The sequence below is a fragment of the Aspergillus brasiliensis genome (genome assembly GCF_001889945.1).
Source record: "Aspergillus brasiliensis CBS 101740 unplaced genomic scaffold ASPBRscaffold_7, whole genome shotgun sequence".
Taxonomy (NCBI): domain Eukaryota; kingdom Fungi; phylum Ascomycota; class Eurotiomycetes; order Eurotiales; family Aspergillaceae; genus Aspergillus; species Aspergillus brasiliensis.
The window spans coordinates 994731-1020077 of NW_027137448.1; the positions used below are offsets into that span (position 1 = coordinate 994731).

Consider the following 25347-nt stretch of genomic DNA (forward strand, 5'->3'; position numbering starts at 1 on the left):
TATTATCTTCGATTTTCTCTCTCCTCTATTCAGATTATTGTTTCGCAAGCAGAGCGACCCTTGTGAGTTTTAACTACTTGATTACTGGCCCCAGATAAACCATACATTGGTGTCAATCAGTCCCGTCAACTTTGTGTCTATACCATTGCTATTTGTACAGACTGCGGAGATCCTGTGCAGCCGCTTACTGTTATCCGGTGGGGTTGTGCTTTATTGCGCTGCGGATCTCTATTCATCAGCGCAGCATTAACCAACTAGCTCCTATCCTTACTATCCGTTGCGCTGCATTCAGCACCAGATATCACCATAGCCTATATGTGGAGGAAGATACCCCGGATCATCTGATAATCTCTGGACTCTTGTATTTGTCTACCTCTTCAACCCTTCTGTCTTCAATCTGGGAAACCCGCTTTCGCTGCAACTTGAACAAGCCCAATCCAAGTGGGACTTACTGGACAGACTAGTAGGGGTTCACCGCGCCCCGTAAGACGGCTATTCCGAGCCAGCAGTTGCCCCTTGACAAACACTACACTTCCGGCGCATAGAATTGCGCTAAAGCAAAAGTCGACCATGGATTTCAGGCCACTTCAAGGCTCAGGTATGTGCAAGCCACTTCATTGTATTAAATTGGGTTAACAAGTCATTAGAGAAGTTGCAGCGAGTCACTAAATTACTGGGCTCTCTCAAAACGGACCTCGAGGCGAAGTCTCTTACTTCGAAGGGTAAGTTAACAGGAAATGTAAACTGTATCGATCTGACCTCGTCGCCCGCGTGCCTTAGAACGCGTGCAGACACTCCTGGAGTTAAGACAGCACGGGACCAATCCCAACGATGCTCAACCTATCTACTCTAAAGAGGGGATAGCCTTACTAGCCAGATATGGTGTTGACGGAGATACCCCGGATGTGCGTCGTGCCGCCCTGCGCTGCGTCGCAAATGCTCTTCTCTTAGATGGATCCATGCGCCAGCTTTTCGTGGAGACAGGTTACGGAGGTAAATTAGCTGAAAGGCTCAAGGTACGTTCATTAGCTGTATCTATCAGTCCGTGCAGGAGTTGACCTTCAGATAGTGTGATTCCTCAGAAGATGAGATGGTGATCAGCCGGATTCTGTTCCTGTCTACATACGACACCACAATGGATTTCGACAAGCTTATTAGACACCACTCTTTGGGTGAGAATGTCAACTACGTAAGCGAATGCGTGTCTTGCTCAAGCAGCGGTATGATCGATGCTGATGAGACCATATAGCAAATTGTCCGCCACGCTAAACAATTTCCCAAATCCGGCAAGAAGTCTCTGTCGCAGATGGACGAGTTGGCCCTTACTGATACGTTGAAACTCATTTTCAATGTTTCAAAGATCTATCCTGATCTGGCCGCGACATTCTCGGCTTCAATCCCTCACATCTTCAAGATGATCAATCGCATCGATATCCCTCCAAAGCCTTTGGAAGGCCTCCTCAGCTATCTTATCAACTGCCTGTCCACGCTTGATCTGGAGAACAAAAAGGGCAAAGTCTTTGACAGTAGCCCTCTTTTCCCGACGTTCAATCAGAACTGCAATGTAGACAAGCTGATCAACATATTGGATCAAGCTGTGTCCTCATATGGTCCTGACGAGCTGGAGACCAAGGCTATACCCCTGTTCCACACGCTCGTGGTCATTCATGAGATGGCCCCAGACGGCCCCCGTAAATACATGCAATGGCTCCTCCTGCCCGAAGACAACGACAGAAGCCGCCCAATTGGACAATCGGACACTCTCTCATCTAAGTTACTCAATCTGTCGACCACACCCTACCCTAATCTGAAGACAGCTATTTCCGAGCTTATGTTTGTGCTTTCCGGAAAAGACGCCGAAAACCTGACTAAGAACATCGGGTATGGGTTCGCTGCGGGACTACTAGCTTCTCGCGGCATGGAAATCCCCAAGACGGCAGGCGAAGCATTCGCAACCAATCCGAACGGGTTTGATCCAGAGGTCAATCCCATTACTGGCCAGAAGTGGGCCGCAGAGAAGAAGGACGAGGGCCCTCCTATGACCAAGGAGGAGAAGGAAAGGGAGGCAGAGAGATTGTTTGTGCTTTTTGAGCGGTATGCCACCCCCAGCCCCCCTTCTACTTGCTCAAATAAATGCTAACTATCGTAACAGAGCCAAAGCGAACGGCATTCTGCAGGTGGAGAATCCTGTCACGCGCGCCCTCCATGAAGGGCGGTTTGAAGAGTTGCCCGACTCCGACGATAGTGACTAGACGAAATGCTCTCCTTCGTTTCCTTACGTTGCTTTCCCTGTACCATAGTCTAATTTTCCTTTGTTCTATCGCTGATGACTTCATACGCTCTTGAAATCAGCATGTTACCCTTGCTTGGATGCAGACTGTCCGTTGGAAGAGCATTGAGAGGAGTTTGCGTTCGCCATTTGCTGGATCTTTCCAGCATGATCTAGCATCGCTGTGGATTGCTATTCAATTAATAAGCGGCAGAGGCAGAGTTAGTTAGCCGGACATGGCATTTCCTAGACAGCGAGCAATCTAGATAGCAACCTGAATCGCTTCGCAGGCCGAAATAGAGCATTTTAAGTTGAAAATACCGTGACAGTAACGTAGATAAACCCGACCGAACATACTCCAGTCTCAAATGCGTAGTGTTTCTTTACAGATCGGATCTGTAAATGACGTACGGGCGCGCGGCGGGGTTCAAGGGCGGCGGCGCAAAAATCTCTCCGCCTGCCGAAAAAAAGAGTTGGGCGCGGGGCAACTCACTTTTCGATTTCTCCTCGACCACCGTTACTGTTAGCCAGCGAATAGAACATCTTTTCTACCGTTATCCTCTTCTTGTGATATTGTCTGTTTCTTGTCTAACTATTCATCGCCCACACAACCGCCAAGATGTCGAAGCCTTTTGATCCAGAGACGGCGGAGAACTTTGAGGATGTATGTCGCCTTTGCGCCTAAAACGCCTACTCAGAGACCTGAACGGGAACGCTGACTTTTGGTGCAGATGGAGAAGCAGTTTGCCGTTAAGGGTTGGTCCGGACATCCCTTCTTCGAATCAGCCTCATGACTCACGATTATGCAGCCGTGGAACATTTGATGACATATTGGTCGATTCTGGAGAAGGTCCCCGGCTCGCAACTCCGCCTGACGAAGATGGACGACGACATTCTGGAGTCTTTCCAGAAGGAGTTCCCCGATTTCGACCCTGCCGCAACGATCAATGAAGACGAGATGAAGAGCAAGGCGGGCAAGGAGAAGTGGCGTAACTGGATCAACCAGTATGAGAAGACTATCGAGGACTTCAACTTCGGAACTATGCTGCGTGCTAGCCCCAATGTTGAATACGACAGAGATACCACGATCTTTGGTGAGTGATACGTGGCTGTATGGCTTGTCTGGGGGTGGAACTCTAGCTAACAGGAGGATAGCCATGCGTATGCAGTTTTACGCCATCGAGATCGCGAGGTGAGTTTCATGCTTGGATAAGCACCGACAACAATTGAATACTCATACCTGGATTAGAAACCGTGCTGGTCTCAACGACTGGATCTACGAGCGCGCGCAGAAGGCTAAGAAATAAATCTGAAGCTGCGCTTCTCATCTGGGCCGTGCGGGAACGACGGCTAGACGGAATGGCTCATCCGGGCCTTTACCGTCCTTGCTTTGCTAGCGTCTAGAGACTACGCAATGACTCGAGTCCCTGAGTTCGACAGCCATCTTTTAGTACCCTGGCCCATAGGTCTCATCCGGGTGGTTCCAGCATAGCGTATATGACCGTACAAAAGAGTGCGGGGATAGCCCCTCGACAGGGCACCCTGGGGTGCTACTACCGGAGTGGATACCTGTACATATAACGAGTGGAATTGATGTTTTGGAATGTAGTGATGGATAGAATGACGTGTGGTTGACCCACTGAATTCTTTCGGTGTATCCGAGAACAATGGCAACGCAGCCCATTGTTCTTTTCCTCTACAATATGCCCGCATATGGAAATCGGGCAATCGGACCGGTTGGGCTAATCTGGAAACGAGCGTAGCTCTTTGTTACAATGCTTATGCTAAGAAGTGCTTGGGAAGCCTGTTGGCTTGGGTGTTCATCATCTGCTTATGTTTCTCTATACATCATACTCTCTTACCATCATTATGTCTACTTGCACGGCACTTAAATATCGGAGTCGAAGATCAGAAGCTCAACTGAAGATCTTCCACCCTGGTCAGCCCATATAGATCCATCATGGCAGCCTTCCTTGCCGGCGCCAGGCGCTTCATCCATCGAAAGCCGAGGTGGATGTCGCTGTTCAGCTTCACAACAACGAAACATTCTCCGGTTCTCATAGGAGGATTTACATTTACTGCCATCTCCAGTCTTTCGGTTCCCATATTCTCCGTAGTCTTGGGCGAGATCTTCAATACGTTCACATCATTCGGGGGAGGAAAGATTGCAAAACAAGACTTGACGCCACAGATCAGCAAGTACGCCGTCCAGCTGGTTGGATTAGGAGCAATCAATTGGGTCTGCAATAGTATCTATTTCATATTATTTGTGATATTTGGGGAACTGCAGGTTGCCAATGCTCGCACCAAGCTTTTCGAAAGGCTTCTACAGAAGAGTCAGGAATGGTTTGAAACGCAACCAGATGGCACAAGGGTCTTTCTATCTTCTCTCCAGGGGTGTGTAGATCCTTTCGCATATCATCTTCTTCTCATCTTCTCCAGCTGATGCAGGCATATAGGCAAATCGATGATCTACAGAAAGCAACATCACAGCCTCTCGGCCTCGCTTTGCAGTACATCTTTCGAGCCATATTCTCTCTGGCCCTGGCATTTCTGACCTCCTGGAATCTTACGTTGGTCACTTTGGCGGGGATCCCCTTCCTGTCAGCCGCTCTCTCCTTTCTCTCCACCAAGACAAACTCCTGTATGGAGGCACAGAAGACAGAGCTGGGTCATTTGTCGCTGATAGTCGACAATGCTACTTCATCAATTGACAGCGTCAAGTCTTTCAACGGACAAGATACAGAAATTCGAAACTTTGTGAGCAGTGTTGACAATGCTGCTTTACATTATTTGAAACGCGCGCGCTTCACCTCTCTGCAAATATCTATATTGCGACTGATGACATTTGGGATGTTCGTGCAAGGCTTCTGGTATGGGAGCTCCCTGGCCACCTCCGGAGTGCTCTCAGCAGGAGAAGTGCTCAGAACATTTTGGGCTTGCTTAGCAGCTGCCCAGTCAATGGAATTCCTCATGCCACAAATTGTCGTCCTAGCGAAAGGAAAGGATGCAGCTCTTTCCTTGATCCACGCCTTGAACTCAGAGTCTGAGGATACTATTCGAGGGGAGGGCAGGGGCTCCGTCTATCCTAAGTTTTGCGAAGGTGACATCGAAGTCAGTAATGTAAGTACTTTGAATACCCGTGCAATGATTGCGTTGGTACATTGAGCTTATTATGTGTCTATAAGGTCTCCTTCGCTTACCCATCACAACCAAAAAGACCAGTCTTAAACTCGACAAGCTTCTTCTTCCCCGCTGGAGAGACTACCTTCGTTATTGGCAGAAGCGGATCTGGAAAGAGTACGCTTGGACAGCTACTCACCCGTTTCTACTTACCGGTATCTGGTGAGATACTGATAGATGGGGTACCCATCCAATCTTTGAGCATCGACTGGATAAGGAACAACATCACTCTTCTGGAGCAGCGAAGCGTACTGTTCAACGAGTCTATCTTCATGAACGTCGCCTTTGGCAGTCGCAATTTCGAAGGACTCAACAAGGTCGACGTACGTGAATGCATTGATCTCGCAAGGCTACAAAGCACAATAGACGATCTACCCAAGGGAATCGACACCTGTGTGGGTCATGATGGTGATTTCCTCAGTGGTGGTCAGAAGCAGAGGGTGGCGATTGCAAGGGCACGGTTAAGGGATACACCTATATTGATAATGGATGAGCCTACAAGTGCGCTTGATGCCACCAACCGCGTCGAAATAACGAAAGCTATCCGGGAATGGCGTCGAGGGAAAACAACTATTATCATCACGCATGATATGTCGCAAATCATGGATCATGACTTCGCCTATGTTATGGACCAAGGCTCAGTTGTTCAAGCCGGCTACAGACATGAACTGGAGGAGAGCAATACCTATTTTGCTACCTCTGACAAGCCGTACCGTGACGAAAGCGAGGATGTTGATGCCCACAGTTCTTCTGATCGATACTCCAATGTTCCTTCAGAATCCTCAGCCCAGAGTCTACGCGGTCCAAGCCCTGATTCGTTTTCTAGACACAAGGAGCTTGCACAGCATTCAGATGCTATTCACGGTTATAAGACAAGCATACAGAGTATTCGCCAATCTGCAGACACCCGAAGGGTCAGATCACGCCGTGAGTCGATCGGGATGCAGATGTTTGAGCTCAATACCGTCCATGTCAATGATGCGAGTTTCCAGTCCAGCCGGTATAGTAGTATACTTCCTGTGAACGATGTCGTCAATGAGATCAACACGGCGAGATCGAAGCATCGAACTAAGCGGTCATTTAACAATGCAGCGCGCCTCGCGCCGCAAGAGCGCATGTCGTTGGGGCAGATTATGCTGACCATACTCCCTAACCTGACTCGAGGTCAAAAGCTGCTTCTTTTGCTTGGATGTTTCAGCACCCTGGGGCATTCAATGGCTACTCCGCTGTTTTCTTATTGCCTGTCGAAGCTCCTCGAGTCGTTTTACGATGAGCAAGCCAAGGCCTCAACATGGTCATTGATAGTGTTAGGGATCGCAATAGGTGACGGCGTTATATCGTATCTGATGCATTATCTTTTGGAACTATGTGGCCAGGCGTGGGTTGATCGCCTCCGCAAACGAGGCTTCCGCCATATTCTTGATCAGCCACGAAAATGGTTCGAAGGAGCAGGAAATGAACCTTCCCAGCTTACCACATCCCTCAACAACAGTGCCGAGGAGATGCGAAACTTGGTCGGTCATTTTGGTGGCTATGTCCTAGTGGCGACTTCAGTCACCGTAGTTGCTATTATATGGTGCATGGCTGTCTGTTGGAAACTGACCCTCGTAGCAGTGGCTTGCGGACCAGTCATCTACGCTATCACCAGAGGGCTCGAAAAGACCACCGGAATCTGGGAAAGGCGTTGTACCGGAGTCAAAACGACTGCATCTGAGATATTCATCGAGACGTTCTCGCAGATTCGCACTGTCCGAACATTGACACTTGAGCCTTACTTCCACAAGAAGCATATGAAGGCGGCGGCACTGTGTATGGTTCTTGGAGTGAAGAAAGCTGTTTATACCGGCTTTCTCTTTGGACTGGTTGAGTCCATGATCATATTCGTCAGCAGTAAGCAAGATGTATATGAAAACTTACGTTTGCAGACCTAACATATGCAGGTCTAATCTTCTATTATGGAGCTGTTCTCGTATCATCACTCGAGTTTACCGTCACCAGCCTTATGACTGTGTTTTCTGTACTTCTCTTCAGCATTGGCTACGCAAGCACAGTACTTTCATGGAGTGAGCTGCCCAGCTGCCAACGATTGCCCACAATCACTGCTAACACCCCTAGTCCCTCAAATCAGCGTCTCCCATATAATGGCAAACCAAGTCCTACGCCTGGCGCATCTACCACAGGGCGCATCCCACGAGCACCGCGGTAATCTCAAGATCACCACAGCCGCGCCAGTGAAGATCAAGAACCTGAACTTCCGATATCCATCACGCCCCGACGCACATGTCCTGCGCGACGTATCCATCAACATCCCCCGGAACCAATGCACAGCAATCGTAGGACGGTCAGGATCAGGCAAATCAACAATAGCATCACTGCTCCTGGGCCTCTACGAGGCGCCCACTTCCCAGTACGGGTCATCTCCAATAACCCTCAACGGAATCGACATCCAACGCATACACACACCAACCCTCCGCTCCCTCATCTCCATAGTCTCCCAACGACCTACCATCTTCCCCGGCACCGTCGCAGACAACATCAGCTACGGTCTCGAAGACGACTCCCCCCTCCGCACGATGTTCCACATCCGCGCTGCCGCAGAAGCCGCCGGGATCGACGAGTTCATCACCTCCCTACCCAAGGGCTACTTCACGATGATAGGAGACGGCGGAGCCGGCATGTCCGGAGGCCAAGCGCAAAGGCTGGTAATCGCACGGGCGCTCGTACGACAGCCACAGGTCCTAATCCTGGACGAAGCCACATCCAGCCTCGATCCGAACAACGCAAAGATCATTCGGCGGACCGTGCAGAGACTGGTGACGACGCGGCTCGGCCTGACCGTCCTGATCATTACGCACGCAAGGGATATGATGGAGATTGCGGATAATATAATTGTGATTGACAAGGGTCGTGTGGTGGAAGCCGGGGCTTACAAGCAGCTCGCGAGACAGCAGAATGGGAAATTAAGGGCTTTGATTGAGGATCCGGACTCCGATGGGGATGAAACAGGCATATGAGCAAAAAAATAAATCAAAGTCAACCCCACAGATAACTAGCTTAATTGCAGAATTGATCCGAAATCAATCAATAAGATACCTTCGCAAACTGCCTCTGGAACCACCCAATCGCTTGATCCTCCGCTTCCTCAGCCTGCGCCCTCACATCCTTAACCAACACATCCGCACGCACACAAAACCCATGCCCAGCCCCGTAGTACACCTTCACCTCCCCCACATCATTATCACCCTCTCCTAGTGCTTTCTCAATCTGCTTAATCTGCGACATTTTCACCATACTATCCAGCTCCGCCATCGCAAAGCTCACAGGGATTTTAATCTTCTCAATATCCCCGGGAATCGACAGATTGCTAGGATGACCGGTGAACCCGGCGTCGATGAGGGGTTTGCCGTTGACTTTATCTTCTTCTTTGCCGTGCGCTAGGTACACGGTGTGTAGACCACCCCAGCAGAACCCTGCGGCTGCGATGGGGAGGTTGGTGCCTTCGTTTTGGCGCACGGCCGTGAAGAATGTCTTGACGGTGGGCCAGGTAGTGCTGAATTTGTTGTGGTACATGAATGGGATCATGGCGTAGGCGGCGCAGGCGATGTGGTATCTAGATAGGGTTTAATGTGAGTAGATCGTATATATATAAAGTCTTGCAGGGTTGGTTGAGACTTACGGTTTCGTTATCCAATCTATGATAGACGAGGTCTTGAATATCGATGATAGGGTGTTTAATGACCATACCGGGGCAGCATGTCCTAGTTGTTCACGATGCTTTGTTAGTATAGCTCTTTTTTATTCCATTTCTTATGGTCCCATCCCCACAGGGATCTAAAGTGATAGGTAGTATACATACCATTCATGAATTCAGGTAAATATACCTTATACCCCCCCTTATCGGCATAATGATCTGCCAGAATGCGATTGTTGACGAATTCCCACCCGAACGCATCCGGGATGATGACGATGATCCCCTTGATGGGTGAATCAGTGGACGTCGGCTCCGTCACATATGCATTCAGGCCATGCAAGGTGGTGACTGTTCCTCGAGGAGCAGCGTCCTCGTGCACGTGGCCGCTGAAGCAGTCGGGACAGGACATGATGATATACTAATATATAACTCAGTAGCCGAGGTATCTGCTTTGATGTGGTCTTCCTCAATATAATCTGGATAATGTCGTGAATGTTAAGAGCTAGACTCGACCTGCAAAAGATAAGCTTCAACGGAGCGGGGAAAATGATGCTTATGTGTTCCTGTCAGTTAATGTGGGCAGGTTGAGTTCGAAAATCCATGGCATGGCTGAGTAGGTTTGGGTAGCCTCGGGATTGCCGGAGGTAAAATTGGGTTAAGTCCGGGATCGTGGATGGAATGGATGGGTGGATACGGTTGGTTCATGGGATTATCTCCGATGTGTACAAGATTTAGCGTTGCTTATCTTGGAGGCCTGATTGAAGGAGGGAAGGAGCTTTCGGAACATGAGCAACGGTGTGTCTGTGTATATTGTGGTTGGGATCATCCAAGAGAGTTGGTGTAGTTTGTACGCCCCGAGACTGACAGGAATGCATTTGGGGAGGGAGAAACAGGGAAGTTGAACATTGGCGTTGTACTTGAAAATCAAGCAGATAGTACTACCAAAGGATGAAAAGTGACCAATTCTGCAGTTTTGATACCATCAGGTGGCAATTCGCAGCGCTTATTTTATTCCAATTGGGTGCATCATTCCTCTTTCTTCCCTCTCTTCCCTCCTACATATTAAACGACTTTGTCTTTCAAGTTACGGACGACTCACCTAATGAATCTAGACTTACTTTACTTTGACCACCAACTAGACAGGGACCCCCGAATAGCTCTGGCGCAAGAGTGGCAGGTTCTTTGAGGCCTGCGTGTAGGTATCACCAATCAACTATGGGCCTAAGACTCACCTTGCCAACGAGGGGGCGTCCTAGATAGTAGGAATCACAGGAGCTACTTGCGGAGCAGAGTATGATCAAGGCTGCTCTCCAGCAATTCAGCTCTTCGGGTGCTGCCGCTAGGGAGAAGCGAGAGAAAAATCAGGTAGATAGAGGTCTGCGGGCTATAGCAGGAGCTTTCCAGGCCGACCTCCAACAGGAAGAGGCTAAAAACCAAGGGTCCTCTTAGCAGCCGCTCTTAGCAGGACATCATGCGAGGATCTCATCATCATCCTTAAATTCTTGTTCAAGTTTCCTGTCGTATTCCTTTTTGTCGGATACTTTCTGATATGCGACACGGCCCACATTTTTCCCCCAGAGAAATGGCATGATCAGATGGAATTCTTCGAGATCATCCTTGCAGAATAGCGGCCGTATATGCCGCTGAAAAATTGTGAAGAGGCCTGATGGGCTGGAGAGAGCCAATGTATACCAAAAGGTCCCTGTTTCCCACGTCCTATCCATGATATCCGATAGCAGCGGCGAGCTATGCTTCGATGCCATCAGTGCTTTCTCCTCGACCTTGAGGGCATCCATGAACTCTTTCCGAACTTTGTCGTACTCAGATGGCACCAAATGATCGACGCCCAAATTTGTTAACCAATAAAAGGGTCTAATCATCTCAATTGGCAGAGAGCAGGCCCACTCCAAGTCCACCAGACAAGTTACATTCCAGTCATGATCAACGAATATGTTACTCTGATGGAGGTCCATTAGAGAGAGAATAAAAGGCCCTCGAGCAAGTCCTTTCTCAAAAAATGATTTGGATATTGTTCTCATCGCAGAGAGTAAGGATAGTTGGAATACAGAGTCTCCAAGGTCATTCACTGCGTTTGGTTGAAACCGGAAACGATTATCATGAAATGTGAGAACGTCTGACACATACGAGTCAACAGTTGAGTATGTGTAATCACGGTGTATGCCAGTCGGTATATGCTCATTTTCAAGCTGTTGGATTTCGGACGAAAGTGGCCGGTTTGTGAGGACTAGATACCCTCTGTGGTCTATTACAAACGAGCCAATTCTGGGAACCGGGACTTGGCTAATGCTTAGAAGAATGCGGGAGATGCTGTGGAAAAAGTTTGTTCATAGTTTTACATCGTGTTGCTTCTCTGTCCATGTGTTCGAAATCATACTTCCCCGGCTGGGTGGAATGTATTTAAGAAGTAGATAGCTGGAGTGAATGGCTTACTCGCCTTTGGCCAAGTGCGGAACATATTTAGATGGGGTTGGACAGCCTAGCCATGAAAGAACTCGACAGCGGATCGTATGAATCCATCTGTGTAGGAACGGCAAGTTTCCAGAGTGAGTGAACTGGGATGAAATTAGCTGAGTAGGGCAAACCAGTATATTAGTATTCTTTACAGCTTCACCAGTCGAGAAGCCGAACCTATACAATTCTGGGATTGGCACGTCCGGACAGTTCTCTTGTAGCCATGCATAGGTCCCAGCCTCGCATCTAACCTTCTCATCTCCGTTACCTGGCATAAAATCCTCACCAATCCTGTATGGGAGGGGAAGTCGAAGGATCATAGACTTTGTACCCCGACTGCTGGCAGTGACGGGGATACAGACGTTGAAGCTACCGTGTAACCAATCTTCAATATTTGATACTTGACATGCATCAGGAGAACCTAAGTTAAGATGATGTGCGACAACATCCTTGATCCAGCTCTGGTGAGCATTGAGATGAGCAAAGAATTTATTCTGCTTGTCATAGAAAGACAGTTGGTGAAGAATGTTGTGCTCCTCCTCCTTGGCGGATGCATAGGTGATTTCCCGCCGAAGGAGCCGTCGTGTTTTAGGCATTATGTAAGATAGCAGGAAGTTGGTCACTTTGATAGAGAGCTCAGCTATCTACATCGATATGGTGTAAATGAGAAGTGGGTCAGGATTAAGGGGAGACTCCATAACAATAGTTTGTGTGGAGTAGATACTTAATGACCCGGGGGGACTTTAATCCGATGAGGTAGTGACAGTCCCATCGCTGGAGGTGCTCACTGACCCTGGCTATGGTGTGTGAGCTGAGCTTAATTTGCCTTTGGGCAATAAGCTGACTGAACTTAAAAGCTACTTAGATACCAGATAGAGAGGTGTCTGGAGCAAATCAACTGAGAGAGTTCCCAATGCTGATCCAACACCAGATAATTTACCACCAAGGGAACGTGTTCTAAAATTGGCACGCGCCGGTGGTTCGGAAAGGAAAAACCGGCAGCATCAATTTGGATTGCGCCTCTCGTTTCACAATGAGATCGTCTTTAATTAGTCGGGAGGGCACGATGGAGTCCTTTTTAATTTGTATAGAGACTCTGTCGATGCGTAGTCGTGTCGTGTTGCGATCAAATTGACCTCCTGAGTCTGGAAGCGTCCAAGGGTTGTACTTCTGATCAGTCACACTTCTTCTGGCTGGGGAAAATCCATTCGCTATTTTATCTCCGCCAGCGACCCAGCCACTTCCCTCGTCGGCATCAGCATCAGCATCATCAGTCAATCAGCGCCAATCTGCTAGCCTTCCCCTCTTGCCATTCGACGACCACTTGCAGGCCTGTCTTGGAATGATGAGCATCGTCATTCCCTGACACCAGTTAGCCGCTGAATTCTTGCTGCGGTCCTGCTCGTATTCTCTCCTGGTCCGTCTCCCAGCCATCACAGCGTGAGGCCATGGATTCGCGGATGTCTCTTCTCATCCATAATCTACCATCTCTCCCATTATCGCTGGCTTTTCGATCTCTAGCTATTTGTGTTGATCTCAGTCCCAGTATATGGTCTGATTCGTAATATCTTATCAAATCTTCCCCAGGCCACTTCTGCAGCTTATCTTGCTATTTTTTGTTCATACCACCGAGTACAAACCTTCACTGTTCATCCGCCAGTTCCGCAGCGTTCCCGGTTTAGGCTACCATTCCCAGTTCGCCTCCGATCCGGATTTTTCAACCTCTTTTCGCCTGTGATAACACCTCCTATCGTCGACTTTTGACCGGTCTGCATGCTTAGGGGCTATAGATCTGGGCTCATTCCCGATCGCCCGGAATCCACAGCATGCACATTCCAGCGAACTTCCGCCAATTTGACATCCGTCAGGATGGTCCGGGCGACATTATTAACAATCCCAACACCAACAATAACACCGATGGCGGCCAGGATAAAAACCACGCCTCCGACAATGATAACTCGAGCAGAAATAACATCATTATAATAGTGGGTGTCGTCTTTCCTCTTTTTTTTTTTTTTTTTTTTTTTTTTTTTTTTTTTTTTTTTTTTTTTTTCAAGCAGCCACTAATACATCACTTCCTCTAATTGCAGTGCGTCGCTTGCATTATCTTCGCCGTGGCATCCGCCTTAATGACCTATTTCGTCTTACGTACCCTCCGTCGCATGAACTGTCGCCCCAAATATCTGCCTGGAAAATTCCTGAAGGATAAATGGAATAGGTGGAACGTGGGCGTTTCATACGGTCAGGTCCCAGGGTCGAACAACCAAAATGCGAACACCACCAGAGACGCACCCGCCGAAGGAGGTTCGGAAATGCGAACCACCACTCCGGCCGCCAATAATACTAGCAATGTTCGACGGGATACATCAGTCCGCTCGGTCATCACTCTCCCCGCCTACTCACCCAGTCCCAAGCCAACCGAGCAGGTTATTGCTCGAGAGGGGGAGCGAGCAGGCATGGATATGGTTGTCGAGTTCCCCGAAACCGCTGAGGAAGAGGAAAACCGCAGAGAAGAGCTGATGGAGTCGTTATATCAAATCCGCTTACAACGGCGAGAGGAGTTGGCCGACCGTGAATGGCGGCGACAAGAGCGTCGGGAAGCTCGTGCTCGCGGGGACTATCTTCGTCTTGAAGAACTTCGGCAGGAAAGTCGGGCTCGCGCGAGAAGCAGTGCGTCTGCCAACGGGAGTGGCTCAAACCTCAGTGCGGCTTTGGCCGAGTCTCGGAATCGTGGCCGCGATAGGCGTATCTCCAGTGTCTCGTATGCAGAACTGGGCCACGTGCGGCATGATGGGTCGCGTATCAGAGCCACGTCGCCCGATTCGGACCGTCGTCCTCTTCTCACCGACGCATCAGCACCCGATCGATCCTCGGGGTCGATTCTCACGGGTGTTCATTCTCGAGGGGAATCCTACTCGTCGTATCAGTCTGGGGCAACCAACGTCTCCGACGCGGATACTCTAACTCAGGTGCAATCGCATGCAGCGTCTGCTCATTCGGCTGATCGCCCGTCAATATCGGTTGACGAGGGTGATGTGGGTGAACTCAACATCCCGCCGCCTGAGTACGAGGTCCTGGAATGGGGAGAAGCACCGCCGTATACGAGTCCAGTCGCGGAGAGAAGCGAGCATGCGCCGCAACTCCGTGAACTGACACCTCTGCCTACCATCCATATTGACGTTGCTAGCCCTATAAGCAATACTCCCACCACGCCCACGAATCCTCTGCGGGAAGAGGAGCGGGAAGAGCAACAATCCGCCGAACAACATACTACCACCAATCAGCCCATCACAGAAGAACATGTCGAAGAACACCCTGCTTCTGAATCAGCCGAAACACACCTCTTGGAGGGTGAGCCTCATAATCACCAGTCCTCTTGATGTCTTCTTTATCGATGTTCCTTCCATACCTAGAAGACCTTACAAGACGGTCTACGTTCACGGCTGCCATCCCTTGCCCCTTCCGACATTCCAATACCCGTTACGAGCATAAGCGTTTACGACCCTACATACTAGCATATAGGTTGTTTTAATTACCCTCCGACCTCTGTCGATAGTTCCTTTCCCCTGCACATTCTGTTAGCCAGCAAGGCGTTTGATTGAAGGCGAATTTATGGACGGCACTTCTTGTTTTCTCCCAGTCTGTCTGTACATTTAGAGAAGGGGGCACTATGTTTCTTGGATCCTGTCTGCACATACTACACGCTCTAACATATTATGGAAAATCTCAATGCAAAAGCTTCAATGACGATATGTGAATTTGTTGTTTAGAATATAATTCAGGAATTGGTCATTTACAATCTACGCCGCAATCTGGTAGTTGCCACAGCTCGTGGGCGTAAGCACTCGGAAGGCGGTCAGCCGCTCCACGGGAGGGGGGCCCACGGGAGTAAACAAACCAAAAGCAGCGGGCGAGTCCCACTGGGTCGAGGACGTAGTAACTTGTTGCCAGCCCAGCCTCCTCATTTATTTCCGTCGCATCATCCACTCGCGTCCCCATTGCGTTGTCTAGCCGGTCAGCCAGTGCTTACCGTGTGCAATTGTGTTGCTGCTGCGATAGTCTGGAAACCGCAGTGGTTTGTCTTTCCAGGCAATTGCACTGTCTTCCTTCCCTGTTATTGTGGTTTCCCTGGCTACTTCCTGCTCAAGCCGGGAGACTCGCGCTGCACCGACGCGCTACCAGCGACCCTCCAAACATTTCGACTGTCTACCGTGCAGCTTGCAGCCTCAGGACAACCAGCGAGTTACCTCCAACGTTACTTTGCTGATACAAGTCAGCTTCACAATCTGATACCTGTGAGGTACTCGATTTTTCACTCGTCAATAAACTATACCCCAGAATAGGCGCGTCACACATCGGCCGGCAACATGTCGCGCGAAGCAACAACGAATAGCTTCGCGTCGTTTGGTTCCGACTTCGACCCTGAGCACGAGGCGCTCGCGTCCACCAAGGAGCTCGGCCATGGTAGCCCCCGACTTCCGTCCATGCACACCAACGCCCGGAAGCGCCACGAGTACGAGGAAGAAGAGCCCGATTACGCTTTCAACACATCCACCTTTGAGCAATACCTACCAGACTTCTCCCCGGTCGGCACATCCGAAGAAGAGGAAGAGATCGACCACGACGACAGCATCTCCATTGAGGCCGGACGAGGCCCGACGAAACCTCCCCGTCGATTGGACGACTCGAGAAACTCCTACATGAGCATCGAAAACAGCGTTCGCTCGTCGTCACCCGCCGTCAGACTCGATTATCCTACTTCTAATACCCCTCAGAAGTCTGCTCTGCGGAACCCGGCGAGAAGAGCGGTCAGCGATAGTCTCCGAAAGGATGCCCAAATCAGACGCGCCAGCCTTGCCCATAAGGAGAACGTTGATCCCCACACAGCCAAGTCGAACCGCAAAGAGCAACGGCGAACGCTGTCAGATATGCACGCAAAGGTTCGCGACGCTTATGAAGGATCTCTGATTGAGGACGAAAGACCTGCGGTCATGGCCAACAGTACGCGTCCGACACGTTTTGGAAACCCCAACCTCTCTCATCAGATCGCCGATGCAGTGGAGAAGGCTTCCCAGGAGGCTTACGCTCGCGAACTTCGTCGTGGGAAGTCCAGTACCAACTCGCGCAACATGGGCAACAATGCGGGTGACACGGCTACCCAGCAGTCTTTCCTACTCCCGGATCTTCCGAACTTGTCTGAGTTGGTCTCGGGTGTCTATGAAGACGGCACACCTGTGTATGCGCGTCAGAATAGGGCACGGACGACGCGCTTTGTCTCCCCGCCACATGATGCGACTGATGTTTCGTTGACTCGCGAACACATGCCGCTGGATGCCGTTCCCATTCCTGAAGATGAGAAGGCACTCTTCGTCTCATTGAGGCTTTTACAGGACAAGGTTGCAGAACTGGAGAGATCCAAGTCTGACGCCGAACGGAGGGTGGAGGACATGAAGCGGGAGAATGAGTCTCTGAGGGCGAACAAGTCACGGTCAAAGGACAAGCATGGTCGCAGCCGACCCTACGAATCCGATGAGGATGACTACCGCAGAGATCAACTTGCCAGTGAGAACCAAAGTAAGTACTGTAGGTTTATTATTTGCGACACCCAGCTAACTTGTATCTCAGAACTGGATGCCGCCAACTTGGCTTTGCAGAATAAACTCGACATCATCGAAAGGAAGGCTCAGATTCAGGAATCGACTTTGAAACGGCTGAACAGAGAGCGAGACATGGCAGTCTCTCAGTTGGGAGTTGCGTATTTGGAGAGCCAGGACCTCAAGAGCGAGAATGAGAGTCTGCGCCAGGAGAATGCAGACTTGAAGTCGCAAATATCGAAGATCCTATCCGCCGGCTCCAGAGCCCGTGACGACACGGTCGAGTCAGAGCAGTCTTCTATGACTGATGCAAGCGATGATAGCCAGGTTGATACGCAGCATAGCAAACATACGAGCCGAAGCACCCGGGAAGTCACTGGCAAGAGTGCGCGATCCAAGTCTAGACGTCAGGAAGATTCGCGCGCCAAGATCTCGACGCAGGTCGACAAGGAAATATCCCGGCTCGAAAAGGAGCGTGCGGAGGAGGCACTGTTCTCGATCGACGTCCCCCAGACCAGGGAGAAGTTGAAATCAAGGACAGGAAAGTCCAAATACCGATCGGAAAGCAGTGATGTGAGTACCAGAAAGCAGTCAAACACTGGCAAACAGCGCGTGAAGAGAGTAGTTGTCGAAGAGGTGGAGGAGACTGAGCCCGTTGAGTCGAGTGGGGAGGTTACTGGAAACACCAAGAAGTCCAATGCAACTGAGCAGGATTTGACTCTGTTGAGCTTCGTTGATGTAAGTTGCAGCCCATGTATTGCTACGCACGCGTACTTACTTCAGTCCCAGGAACGTGAAATCGCTCAACTACGGAAGACGCTGGAAGAGGAACGGCTGGCTCGGAAACGGCGGCAATCAAGTGCAAGCAAAGAGCAGACTGCAAACGAGACCGGGAACACAACCCGGCAAAGCCTGTCGAAGTCGACGATTCCCAGAAAGTCTTCCCTCAAGGAAAGCAAGGGGGTGCCATCTAGACCCGCCTCGGCCATGGGCGACTTGACCGCCAACTCCAAGGCCAGCATGACTGAAGGAGACAGTAACTTGTCGGTGCCTGTCGAACGCCCCAGACGGCATTCGGACAACTCGGGGCCTGCTGCTTCTCAGCGGCGCCGGCGGCGGATGGCGGAAGAGATGACATCGGCCTTTATCTTGCCTGATATCACATTCAACCCTGCGCATCTGGTCGAGAACAACCTTGCAAAGCTTCCTGAGCCTGCTCAGCGTGCACTTGACAGTGCCACCAAGCACAATGGCAAAAACTGCACGGTCTGCAAGCAGACCATTCCGGGAGGTTCTTGTGACCATACCGCAGAGGCAGTCAAGATTCCCAAGCCTGTTCCAGTCTCGGAGCGTATGCCCGAGCCGTCTGTCTACAATGAGGAGCCGACCATGCGGCCTGCGCAATCACCGGAACTTGCACTGGCGACCGTGCTCAAGGCCTTGGAAGATGAGCTGGCCCACCTGAAGATGCAGTTGGTGGCGTACCAGGGCTCGTACAACAAGCTGGATGCGTCAATGAGCAAGCGGCAGAGGAAGTCGCTGGGTGAGAAGATCGAGAAGCTGTTGAAGGATATCGACATGAAGGCCGACCAGATCTATGCATTGTATGATGTTCTTGAAGGCCAGAAGCAAGATGGCCGTGAGATGACGGAGCAGGAGATGGAAGTGACACTTCAGTCGATCGGAATTGATACCGCAGGGCGGGCAGCGGACGTCACTGCCACCACGGACAAGTCCTCTCACAAGGAACCGGACTCGGAAGACGATGATGAGCTCCCCTGGGAGGGATTTGAGAGTACGCTGGAGATGACGGGCAGGACTGGTGGAAGCCGTCGCAACTAGTTTGAATACCACTGTCACCACGCGATGCTCTGGCTGAGCTTTCGCTCTTTTTCTATTTCCTTGATTCGTTACATTGGTCTTGAGCATGTGTCTTTCTCACTATGTACTTTCTTCTATTCCCCTTGATCTCTTTTCTTTTCTCTCCCACTCTCCTAGTCTCGTGCAGAATAATGTTTTCGGATCAGGTTTCCGACTGACTTTGGTGTATGTCCCTGGTTTTGAGAACTGATGTGCAGGGTCTTTGAGTTGATCTTTAAGGATGTGTCCGCCAAAGCAAGTGGTGTGTGGCTGCCTTTGAGAGTCCTCGGACTCGGTTCATGTGTCTGTTGCTTGAGGTTGGTCTTGGACGTCGACGGACTTGAAAAAGATCTCCGTTCAGTCATTGATCTCGCAACAGGAATGCGATCGGGCTTGTCTTTCTTTCGCTCTCCTTCTTATTCCCCTTCTTTTCTTCTTTCTTTGTCCTTAATAGTGTTGGATACGGCGTTGTTCTGGTGCGGATGCAGGGATTGCCTCGCCTTGTTGAATTGATTACTGTCTGTATGGAATGGCATTGGATAAGGATTTGATTAAAACGGTAGCACAGATGAGTCAATACTTGCGGTACATGCAATGTTCGTTTAACTGAGTAGGGGGGTACCTAGCCATGTAAGGGACGTGGTGTTACACCATGCAGCAGATGAAGAACAAGAAGAATGAAAGAAGATGCAAGTCGCATTCTAGTCTACTCCGTACAGAATCAGGCATCGATGCACGCGAGAATCGGGGCACTCATCGGGGCTAAAATCCGAGGCAGGTTTAGCGGGGATGACAAGCTTCGGGCGAATCTTTGGCTCATCGCCTCCTTCGGCTTTCTTCTTATCCACTGCCTTCTTCTGCTCCCCAGATTTTGTTCCCACCCTTTCTTTTGCGGTAGATCTGATCGCCTCCATCGATTTGACTTTCAAGTACCTGACGGTTTTCCCAGGTTCTACTCTTGTTCTTCACTACAGGATCTATATATGACCTCCACACAACCACCCGACAACCGGAACCTCTACACCGACAATAATGTAGATACTACTACATTTGCGCCCGAGTCCGGCGCCTCACGTCTCCGCAACAATCCGGACACCCAATTTCTCTCGCCCGCCATGTCGGTTGATTCGTCCCTTGATGGCGACAAAGACAGCATCAACACCGCCATCCACGACGGCAGTTCCGCGCAGACTCGTATACTTGCGCCGGCACGTGTGCCCGACTCCTCCCAGTCGCGGCGCTTATCAGTAGATGATCATTTCGTCGCCAACAGTAGCGATGACGACGATGACAGCAGCTTCAGCAACAGCGACAGTGACAGCTTCAGTTCTAGTGACGACGGCGACGACGAAATTGACAACTTGATCGAGAATGTGGACGACCCTGTCCACCACGACGACAACACCGCCGCCGCCGCCGACGAGAAACCCGTAACATGGTCTTCATTACCGAAAAAGAGCCAACTCGCTATCCTGACTATTGCCCGTTTATCGGAGCCCCTCACTCAGACTTCTCTGCAAGCGTACATGTTCTACCAGCTCAAATCGTTCGATCCGTCGTTACCGGACTCGACCATCTCCGGGCAGGCGGGCATCCTGCAGGGAAGTTTCACGGCGGCGCAGTTCCTGACGGCTGTGTGGTGGGGACGGCTGGCTGATGCGGAGTGGATGGGCAGGAAGAGAGTGTTGTTGATCGGGTCGCTGGGGACGTGTATCTCCTGCTTGGGGTTTGGGTTCTCGCGGTCATTTGTGGCGGCGGCGGTGTTTCGGACGTTGGGAGGTGTGTTGAATAGTAATGTGGGTGTGATGAGGACGATGATTGCGGAGATTATTGAGGAGAAGAAGTATGTCCCTTCCTCGTCCTCTTCTCTACTGTACCCTGTTCAAACTTCAGAGAGTGTGTTGCTGATCACTGACGAATGTAGGTATCAATCTCGAGCCTTCCTTTTGCTCCCCATGTGCTTCAACATCGGCGTGATTATAGGTCCAGTGCTGGGTGGTGCGCTGGCCGATCCGCTGAAGAACTTTCCCCAGATCTTCGGACCAGGGACGTTGCTGGGCGGTGCTGATGGCGTCGAGTGGATGCGCAAATGGCCGTTCCTGTTGCCGAACTTGCTCAGTGCCGTCTTTATCTTCTTTTCATTTCTGGCGGTCTTCTTCGGCTTGGACGAGGTACGCCCCCCTTCTATCGTCCCCAACTAATCACCTCTTCTAACCACCAAACCCTGTACATCTAGACCCACGAAACAGCCCGCTACCGCAGCGACTGGGGCCGCCAACTCGGGCACCGCATCGCACGCGTCCTCTCCCGCCGGTCCAGAAGACACAAAGACAGTAGATACTACCAACGGCTAACGGAACACCCCGACGACGAATCCCTCTACATCGACGACACCACCACCAACACCAACCCTCACCACCGACGCAGCATCAGCATGAGCAGCCGCTCAGCGCGCAACCTCCACCTCCTCCGCAGCACCCCCAAAGAACGTCCTCGATTCCGCCAAATCTACACCCGCAACGTGCTCCTCACCCTTCTCGCCCAATTCCTCCTCGCCTTCCACACCTCCGCCTTCAACGCCATAACCTTCACCTTCCTGCCCACTCCCCGCGCACCCTCCAACACACACAAGGGTTGGTTCCACTTCTCCGGCGGTCTCGGCCTCCCTTCCTCCCGCGTCGGCCTCGCCACAGCCATCATCGGCATCATCGGCCTCCCACTACAGATCTTCATCTACCCCTGGGTCCAAGGCTCCCTAGGAACACTACGCTCCTTCCGGACCTTCTTACCCTTCAGCTCACTCGCATACGCCCTCATGCCCTTCCTATTACTCCTGCCACGAGCAGCATACATCGTCTGGCCTGCCTTCACAGTAGTCATAGCCCTGCAGGTCGTATCACGTACATTTGCGCTTCCAGCAGCAGTGATATTAGTGAATAACTCCGTGTCGGATGCGAAGGTATTGGGAACGATTAATGGTGTCTCGCAGAGTATATCGAGTGCGGCGAGGACGTTGGGCCCGTTCCTTGGTGGATGGGGACTCGGGGAGGGTCTGAGGGAGAATTTTGTGGGCGGTGTTTGGTGGGGGCTTGCGGTGGAGGCGATGGTGGGGTGGGTGGTGTTGTGGTTTATCTGGGAGGGGAGGGGGATTGAGAGGAAGAAGAATAGTACTGTTACTACTAGGTAGTAGGGTGGATGTATATAGAGCATGTATATATCTGTGGATATGGATGTGGTGGATGTGATTGATGGGTTATGATAGATGTGACGGCCTTAGTTATGATCATGGATATGTCTGGTGATTTAGTTAGATATCTAGTAAGAAGTATGCTAGGTTGAATATCATACGGTCAACTGAAAGGTAGTATAAGAGTATCTCAATTCAACACTAGTATTAGTTCCACAAACTATAAGGATATTCATTAATAACCCGAAAGAATTATATTAATCCCCATACTAAAAACCTCCACCTTATTTTATTTTTATATAGCTTCATCCTCCGCCAACTCCTCATCCAACTCCCGATAAAACCCTGCTACTAAGAACGCCAACTCCAACGCCTGCTTCTCATTCAACCTCGGATCACAAAACGTCGTATACCGCTCACTCAACCCTTCCTCCGTCAACCCACCCGCACCACCCACACACTCCGTGACCGCCTCGCCCGTCAACTCCAAGTGCATCCCACCCAGAAAAGACCCCGCCGCACGATGGATCTCCAACGCCTGCTTCAGCTCGGACAGGATGTCGCTGAAATGCCGCGTCTTCACGCCGGACGGCGTAGCCTGCGTGTTGCCGTGCATGGGATCGCATTGCCAGACGGGGATATGCCCCGAGGCTTGTACGGCGGCGATATGGGCGGGGAGGTACTGGGAGATCTTTGCTGCGCCGTAGCGAGAGATGAGGGTGACTTTGCCGATTTCTCGCGATGGGTTGACGATGTCTAGAAGGGAGATGAGTTCGGCGGGTGTCATGCTGGGGCCGATTTTGATGCCGATGGGGTTGGCGATGCCTCGGAAGAATTCGACGTGTGCGCCGTTCAGCTGTCGTGTGCGGTCGCCGATCCAGAGGAAGTGGGAGGAGGTGGCGTAGTAGGATTGAGTGGGGGCGGTGGTGGGAGAGTCGGGGTTCTTGAGGTGTCGGAGGAGACTTTGTTCGTATTCGAGGAGGAGTCCTTCGTGACTGGTGTAGATGTCGACGGTTTCCACGCCGCGGTCGGTGTCGATGCCGACGGTTTGCATGAATCGCAGGGCGTCTTTGACGCGGTTGACGATCCGGGTGTATTTCTCCCGGATGGAGGGGGTGATGACGTGCCCCAAACCCCAGTCGAGAGGGGAGTGCAGGTCGGCGAGACCGGAGGAGAGAGAAGCGCGCATGTAGTTGAGTGTCGCGGCGGAGTGGAAGTAGGCTGAGACGAGCCGGGAGGGGTCTGGTTTGCGGGACTCGGGGGTGGCATCGAAGCCGTTGATGTTGTCGCCGCGGAAGGAGGGCATTTCGACGCCATCGATGGTTTCCATTGGGCTTGAGCGGGGTCTATCCCATAGGTTAGCGGGCAATCTTGTCTATATACAGAGTGAAGACTTACTTGGCGAATTGCCCTGCAATTCGAGCGATACGGACGACAGGCTTGTTTGCTCCTGGAAGGCGATGTTAGCATGGTTCCTTACATTACACGAATAGTAAAGACTTACCCCAAATCAAAACCAAACTCATCTGAAGTAGCAGCTTCACCTTGGCTTCAATCATATCCATGTTGCAGTAATCGAACAGTTCCGCGCAGTCGCCTGTACACAGTATCAGCATCAGTTTTTCTTATTTGTGCGGAATCTAAATCCGTGCACTCACCACCCTGGAGCACAAAAGCCTTTCCCAATGCAACATTCTTCAAGCTCTTTTTCAGATTGTTCACCTGCAATTATATCAGCTTGTGTGGCTAAAATCTTAGAATGATATCCATCGCACCTCCTGGGTCGTTACCAACGGCGGGAGCTTCTGCAGCTTCGCCAGTGCGGCTTGTACGCCCGCCGCATCGTCATAGACGACATCCTGCTTAATGGGCTTGGAGGTCCAAGCTGATAAAAGTCAGTCATCGCACTACTTTCTCTCATCAATGGAAGAAAGAATGAGGAGGAGAAGGGTATACACACAGCTGGGAGACCAGTCCGAATCCGCCATTGTCAGAGAGTCGGTGGAGGCAGCGAGTAATAGTGATCGACGCTAGGGAGCTGTCAAGAGTGGATGTTGATTGATTCCCCACCGCTCTGTGAATGAATGACTGCAACGAAGCAAGGGAAAGGAAAAGAAAAGATAGAGAAGCGTAGAAGAAGAGACCAAGATGAGGAAGAAAAGAAAAGAAAAGAAGCAGCAGAGAACAACAAACACGTTACACACAATCAATTAAATTAACATCCAATGCAGAAAAAAAAGACAGTCGGTTATTCGCGGATTTGAACTCTTTTTGGCTCTTTGAGTCACGCTTCCACCCGCCTAACCCAGACAGGCAATTTGCTCTCTTCTGTCTGTACTCCGACGTCATGTGTTCTCAGTATCTATCTAGTTAAAAGTAACTGGTTATCTTTGTTTGCCCCTGACCTGACTAACAACTGACAGTCCAATTTTAAATCCATCTACCACCAGATTCTTCATCAATCAAATCAAATCAATCAACCGTAATCATGTCCGACTCCATCCCCTCTGCTCATCCCGATGAGCAACACCAACATCACCACCCCACCAACGCCGAAGACCGCAAAGCCGCCGCCGCCCTCTCCGCCCTCAACCCCAGCCACATCGCCTCCGACACTCCCAAGTCCTCTTCCACTCCCTCCGCGGCAGACCAAGAAGCCCTCGGGCAGGCAATGAGTCGCTTGGAAATCGCCTCAGGACAAAGTGGTGGAGGACGTGGTGGGGGCCGGAAGCCGGCAGAGGCGCAGAAGAGGGTTCCGGCCGAAGGGGCTAAGAAGAAGGCGGTTAAGGTGGCGGTGGAGGATGTGAATCTCTTGGTATGTCAATCCTTAGACAGCAGGTTCAGGTGGGCGAGGCTGATTGCGATGGTGGGCATTGGGCAGGTCGAGGAGTTGGAATTGAATAAAAATAATGCGACCGAGTTGCTGAAGCTGCATGATGGGAATGTGGTGGAGGCCATGAGAGCTTTTGTCTCTGTTGGTCCGGGTCTGTGAGTATATGTGAGTATAAGGGTTAAGTTGAGGGTTGAGCTGGTCTCGCGTCTACAAGCCATGTCCTTGTTATGACAATAATGAATTAATGAATCAGTGTTG

The 25347-nt window shown here is 50.8% G+C and overlaps 10 protein-coding genes across 10 annotated transcripts; 6 read left to right on the forward strand and 4 right to left on the reverse strand.

Annotated features, from left to right (window-relative positions):
• Window positions 1–570: 570 nt before the first annotated feature.
• ASPBRDRAFT_30890 (synembryn) lies at window positions 571–2252 on the forward strand (the record flags this gene model as incomplete). Its single annotated transcript, XM_067622830.1, has 6 exons — window positions 571–598; window positions 648–722; window positions 781–1016; window positions 1070–1189; window positions 1250–2094; window positions 2153–2252. 6 exons carry the CDS (start codon window positions 571–573, stop codon window positions 2250–2252), a joined length of 1404 nt encoding a protein of 467 aa, XP_067478398.1.
• Window positions 2253–2829: 577 nt separating this feature from the next.
• Window positions 2830–3913, forward strand: ASPBRDRAFT_604276 (polysaccharide biosynthesis domain-containing protein). Its single transcript, XM_067628232.1, has 5 exons — window positions 2830–2933; window positions 3001–3025; window positions 3079–3363; window positions 3425–3461; window positions 3519–3913. The coding sequence occupies exons 1-5, from the start codon at window positions 2889–2891 to the stop codon at window positions 3574–3576; spliced, it is 450 nt and encodes a 149-aa protein (XP_067478399.1). The 5' UTR covers window positions 2830–2888; the 3' UTR covers window positions 3577–3913.
• On the forward strand, window positions 3914–8466 carry ASPBRDRAFT_676107 (ABC transporter ATP-binding protein; the record flags this gene model as incomplete). The annotated part of the gene is made up of 5 exons (XM_067628928.1): window positions 3914–4666; window positions 4729–5392; window positions 5458–7342; window positions 7393–7515; window positions 7568–8466. Exons 1-5 carry the CDS (start codon window positions 4230–4232, stop codon window positions 8464–8466), a joined length of 4008 nt encoding a protein of 1335 aa, XP_067478400.1. The 5' UTR covers window positions 3914–4229.
• Window positions 8328–9714, reverse strand: ASPBRDRAFT_154184 (dienelactone hydrolase family protein). Its single transcript, XM_067619376.1, has 3 exons — window positions 9309–9714; window positions 9129–9210; window positions 8328–9062 (listed from the first exon to the last, which is right to left on the reverse strand). The coding sequence occupies exons 1-3, from the start codon at window positions 9550–9552 to the stop codon at window positions 8534–8536; spliced, it is 855 nt and encodes a 284-aa protein (XP_067478401.1). The 5' UTR covers window positions 9553–9714; the 3' UTR covers window positions 8328–8533.
• Window positions 9715–10560: 846 nt separating this feature from the next.
• Window positions 10561–12260, reverse strand: ASPBRDRAFT_66168 (uncharacterized protein). Its single transcript, XM_067628675.1, has 2 exons — window positions 11595–12260; window positions 10561–11471 (listed from the first exon to the last, which is right to left on the reverse strand). Exons 1-2 carry the CDS (start codon window positions 12209–12211, stop codon window positions 10613–10615), a joined length of 1476 nt encoding a protein of 491 aa, XP_067478402.1. The 5' UTR covers window positions 12212–12260; the 3' UTR covers window positions 10561–10612.
• Window positions 12261–13441: 1181 nt separating this feature from the next.
• ASPBRDRAFT_127026 (uncharacterized protein) lies at window positions 13442–14995 on the forward strand (the record flags this gene model as incomplete). Its single annotated transcript, XM_067617928.1, has 2 exons — window positions 13442–13600; window positions 13706–14995. 2 exons carry the CDS (start codon window positions 13442–13444, stop codon window positions 14993–14995), a joined length of 1449 nt encoding a protein of 482 aa, XP_067478403.1.
• A 4132-nt stretch (window positions 14996–19127) lies between these two features.
• Window positions 19128–19558, reverse strand: ASPBRDRAFT_604685 (uncharacterized protein). Its single transcript, XM_067628239.1, has one exon. It carries the CDS (start codon window positions 19432–19434, stop codon window positions 19204–19206), a length of 231 nt encoding a protein of 76 aa, XP_067478404.1. The 5' UTR covers window positions 19435–19558; the 3' UTR covers window positions 19128–19203.
• A 494-nt stretch (window positions 19559–20052) lies between these two features.
• Window positions 20053–22256, forward strand: ASPBRDRAFT_196681 (putative MFS multidrug transporter; the record flags this gene model as incomplete). The annotated part of the gene is made up of 3 exons (XM_067621016.1): window positions 20053–20912; window positions 20994–21240; window positions 21306–22256. The coding sequence occupies 3 exons, from the start codon at window positions 20053–20055 to the stop codon at window positions 22254–22256; spliced, it is 2058 nt and encodes a 685-aa protein (XP_067478405.1).
• Window positions 22257–22551: 295 nt separating this feature from the next.
• On the reverse strand, window positions 22552–24244 carry ASPBRDRAFT_126798 (3-deoxy-7-phosphoheptulonate synthase class II; the record flags this gene model as incomplete). Its single annotated transcript, XM_067617902.1, has 6 exons — window positions 22552–23602; window positions 23655–23706; window positions 23761–23853; window positions 23915–23978; window positions 24032–24141; window positions 24217–24244. The coding sequence occupies 6 exons, from the start codon at window positions 24242–24244 to the stop codon at window positions 22552–22554; spliced, it is 1398 nt and encodes a 465-aa protein (XP_067478406.1).
• Window positions 24245–24744: 500 nt separating this feature from the next.
• Window positions 24745–25248, forward strand: ASPBRDRAFT_55792 (uncharacterized protein; the record flags this gene model as incomplete). The annotated part of the gene is made up of 1 exon (XM_067627445.1): window positions 24745–25248. The coding sequence occupies one exon, from the start codon at window positions 24745–24747 to the stop codon at window positions 25246–25248; it is 504 nt and encodes a 167-aa protein (XP_067478407.1).
• Window positions 25249–25347: the final 99 nt, after the last annotated feature.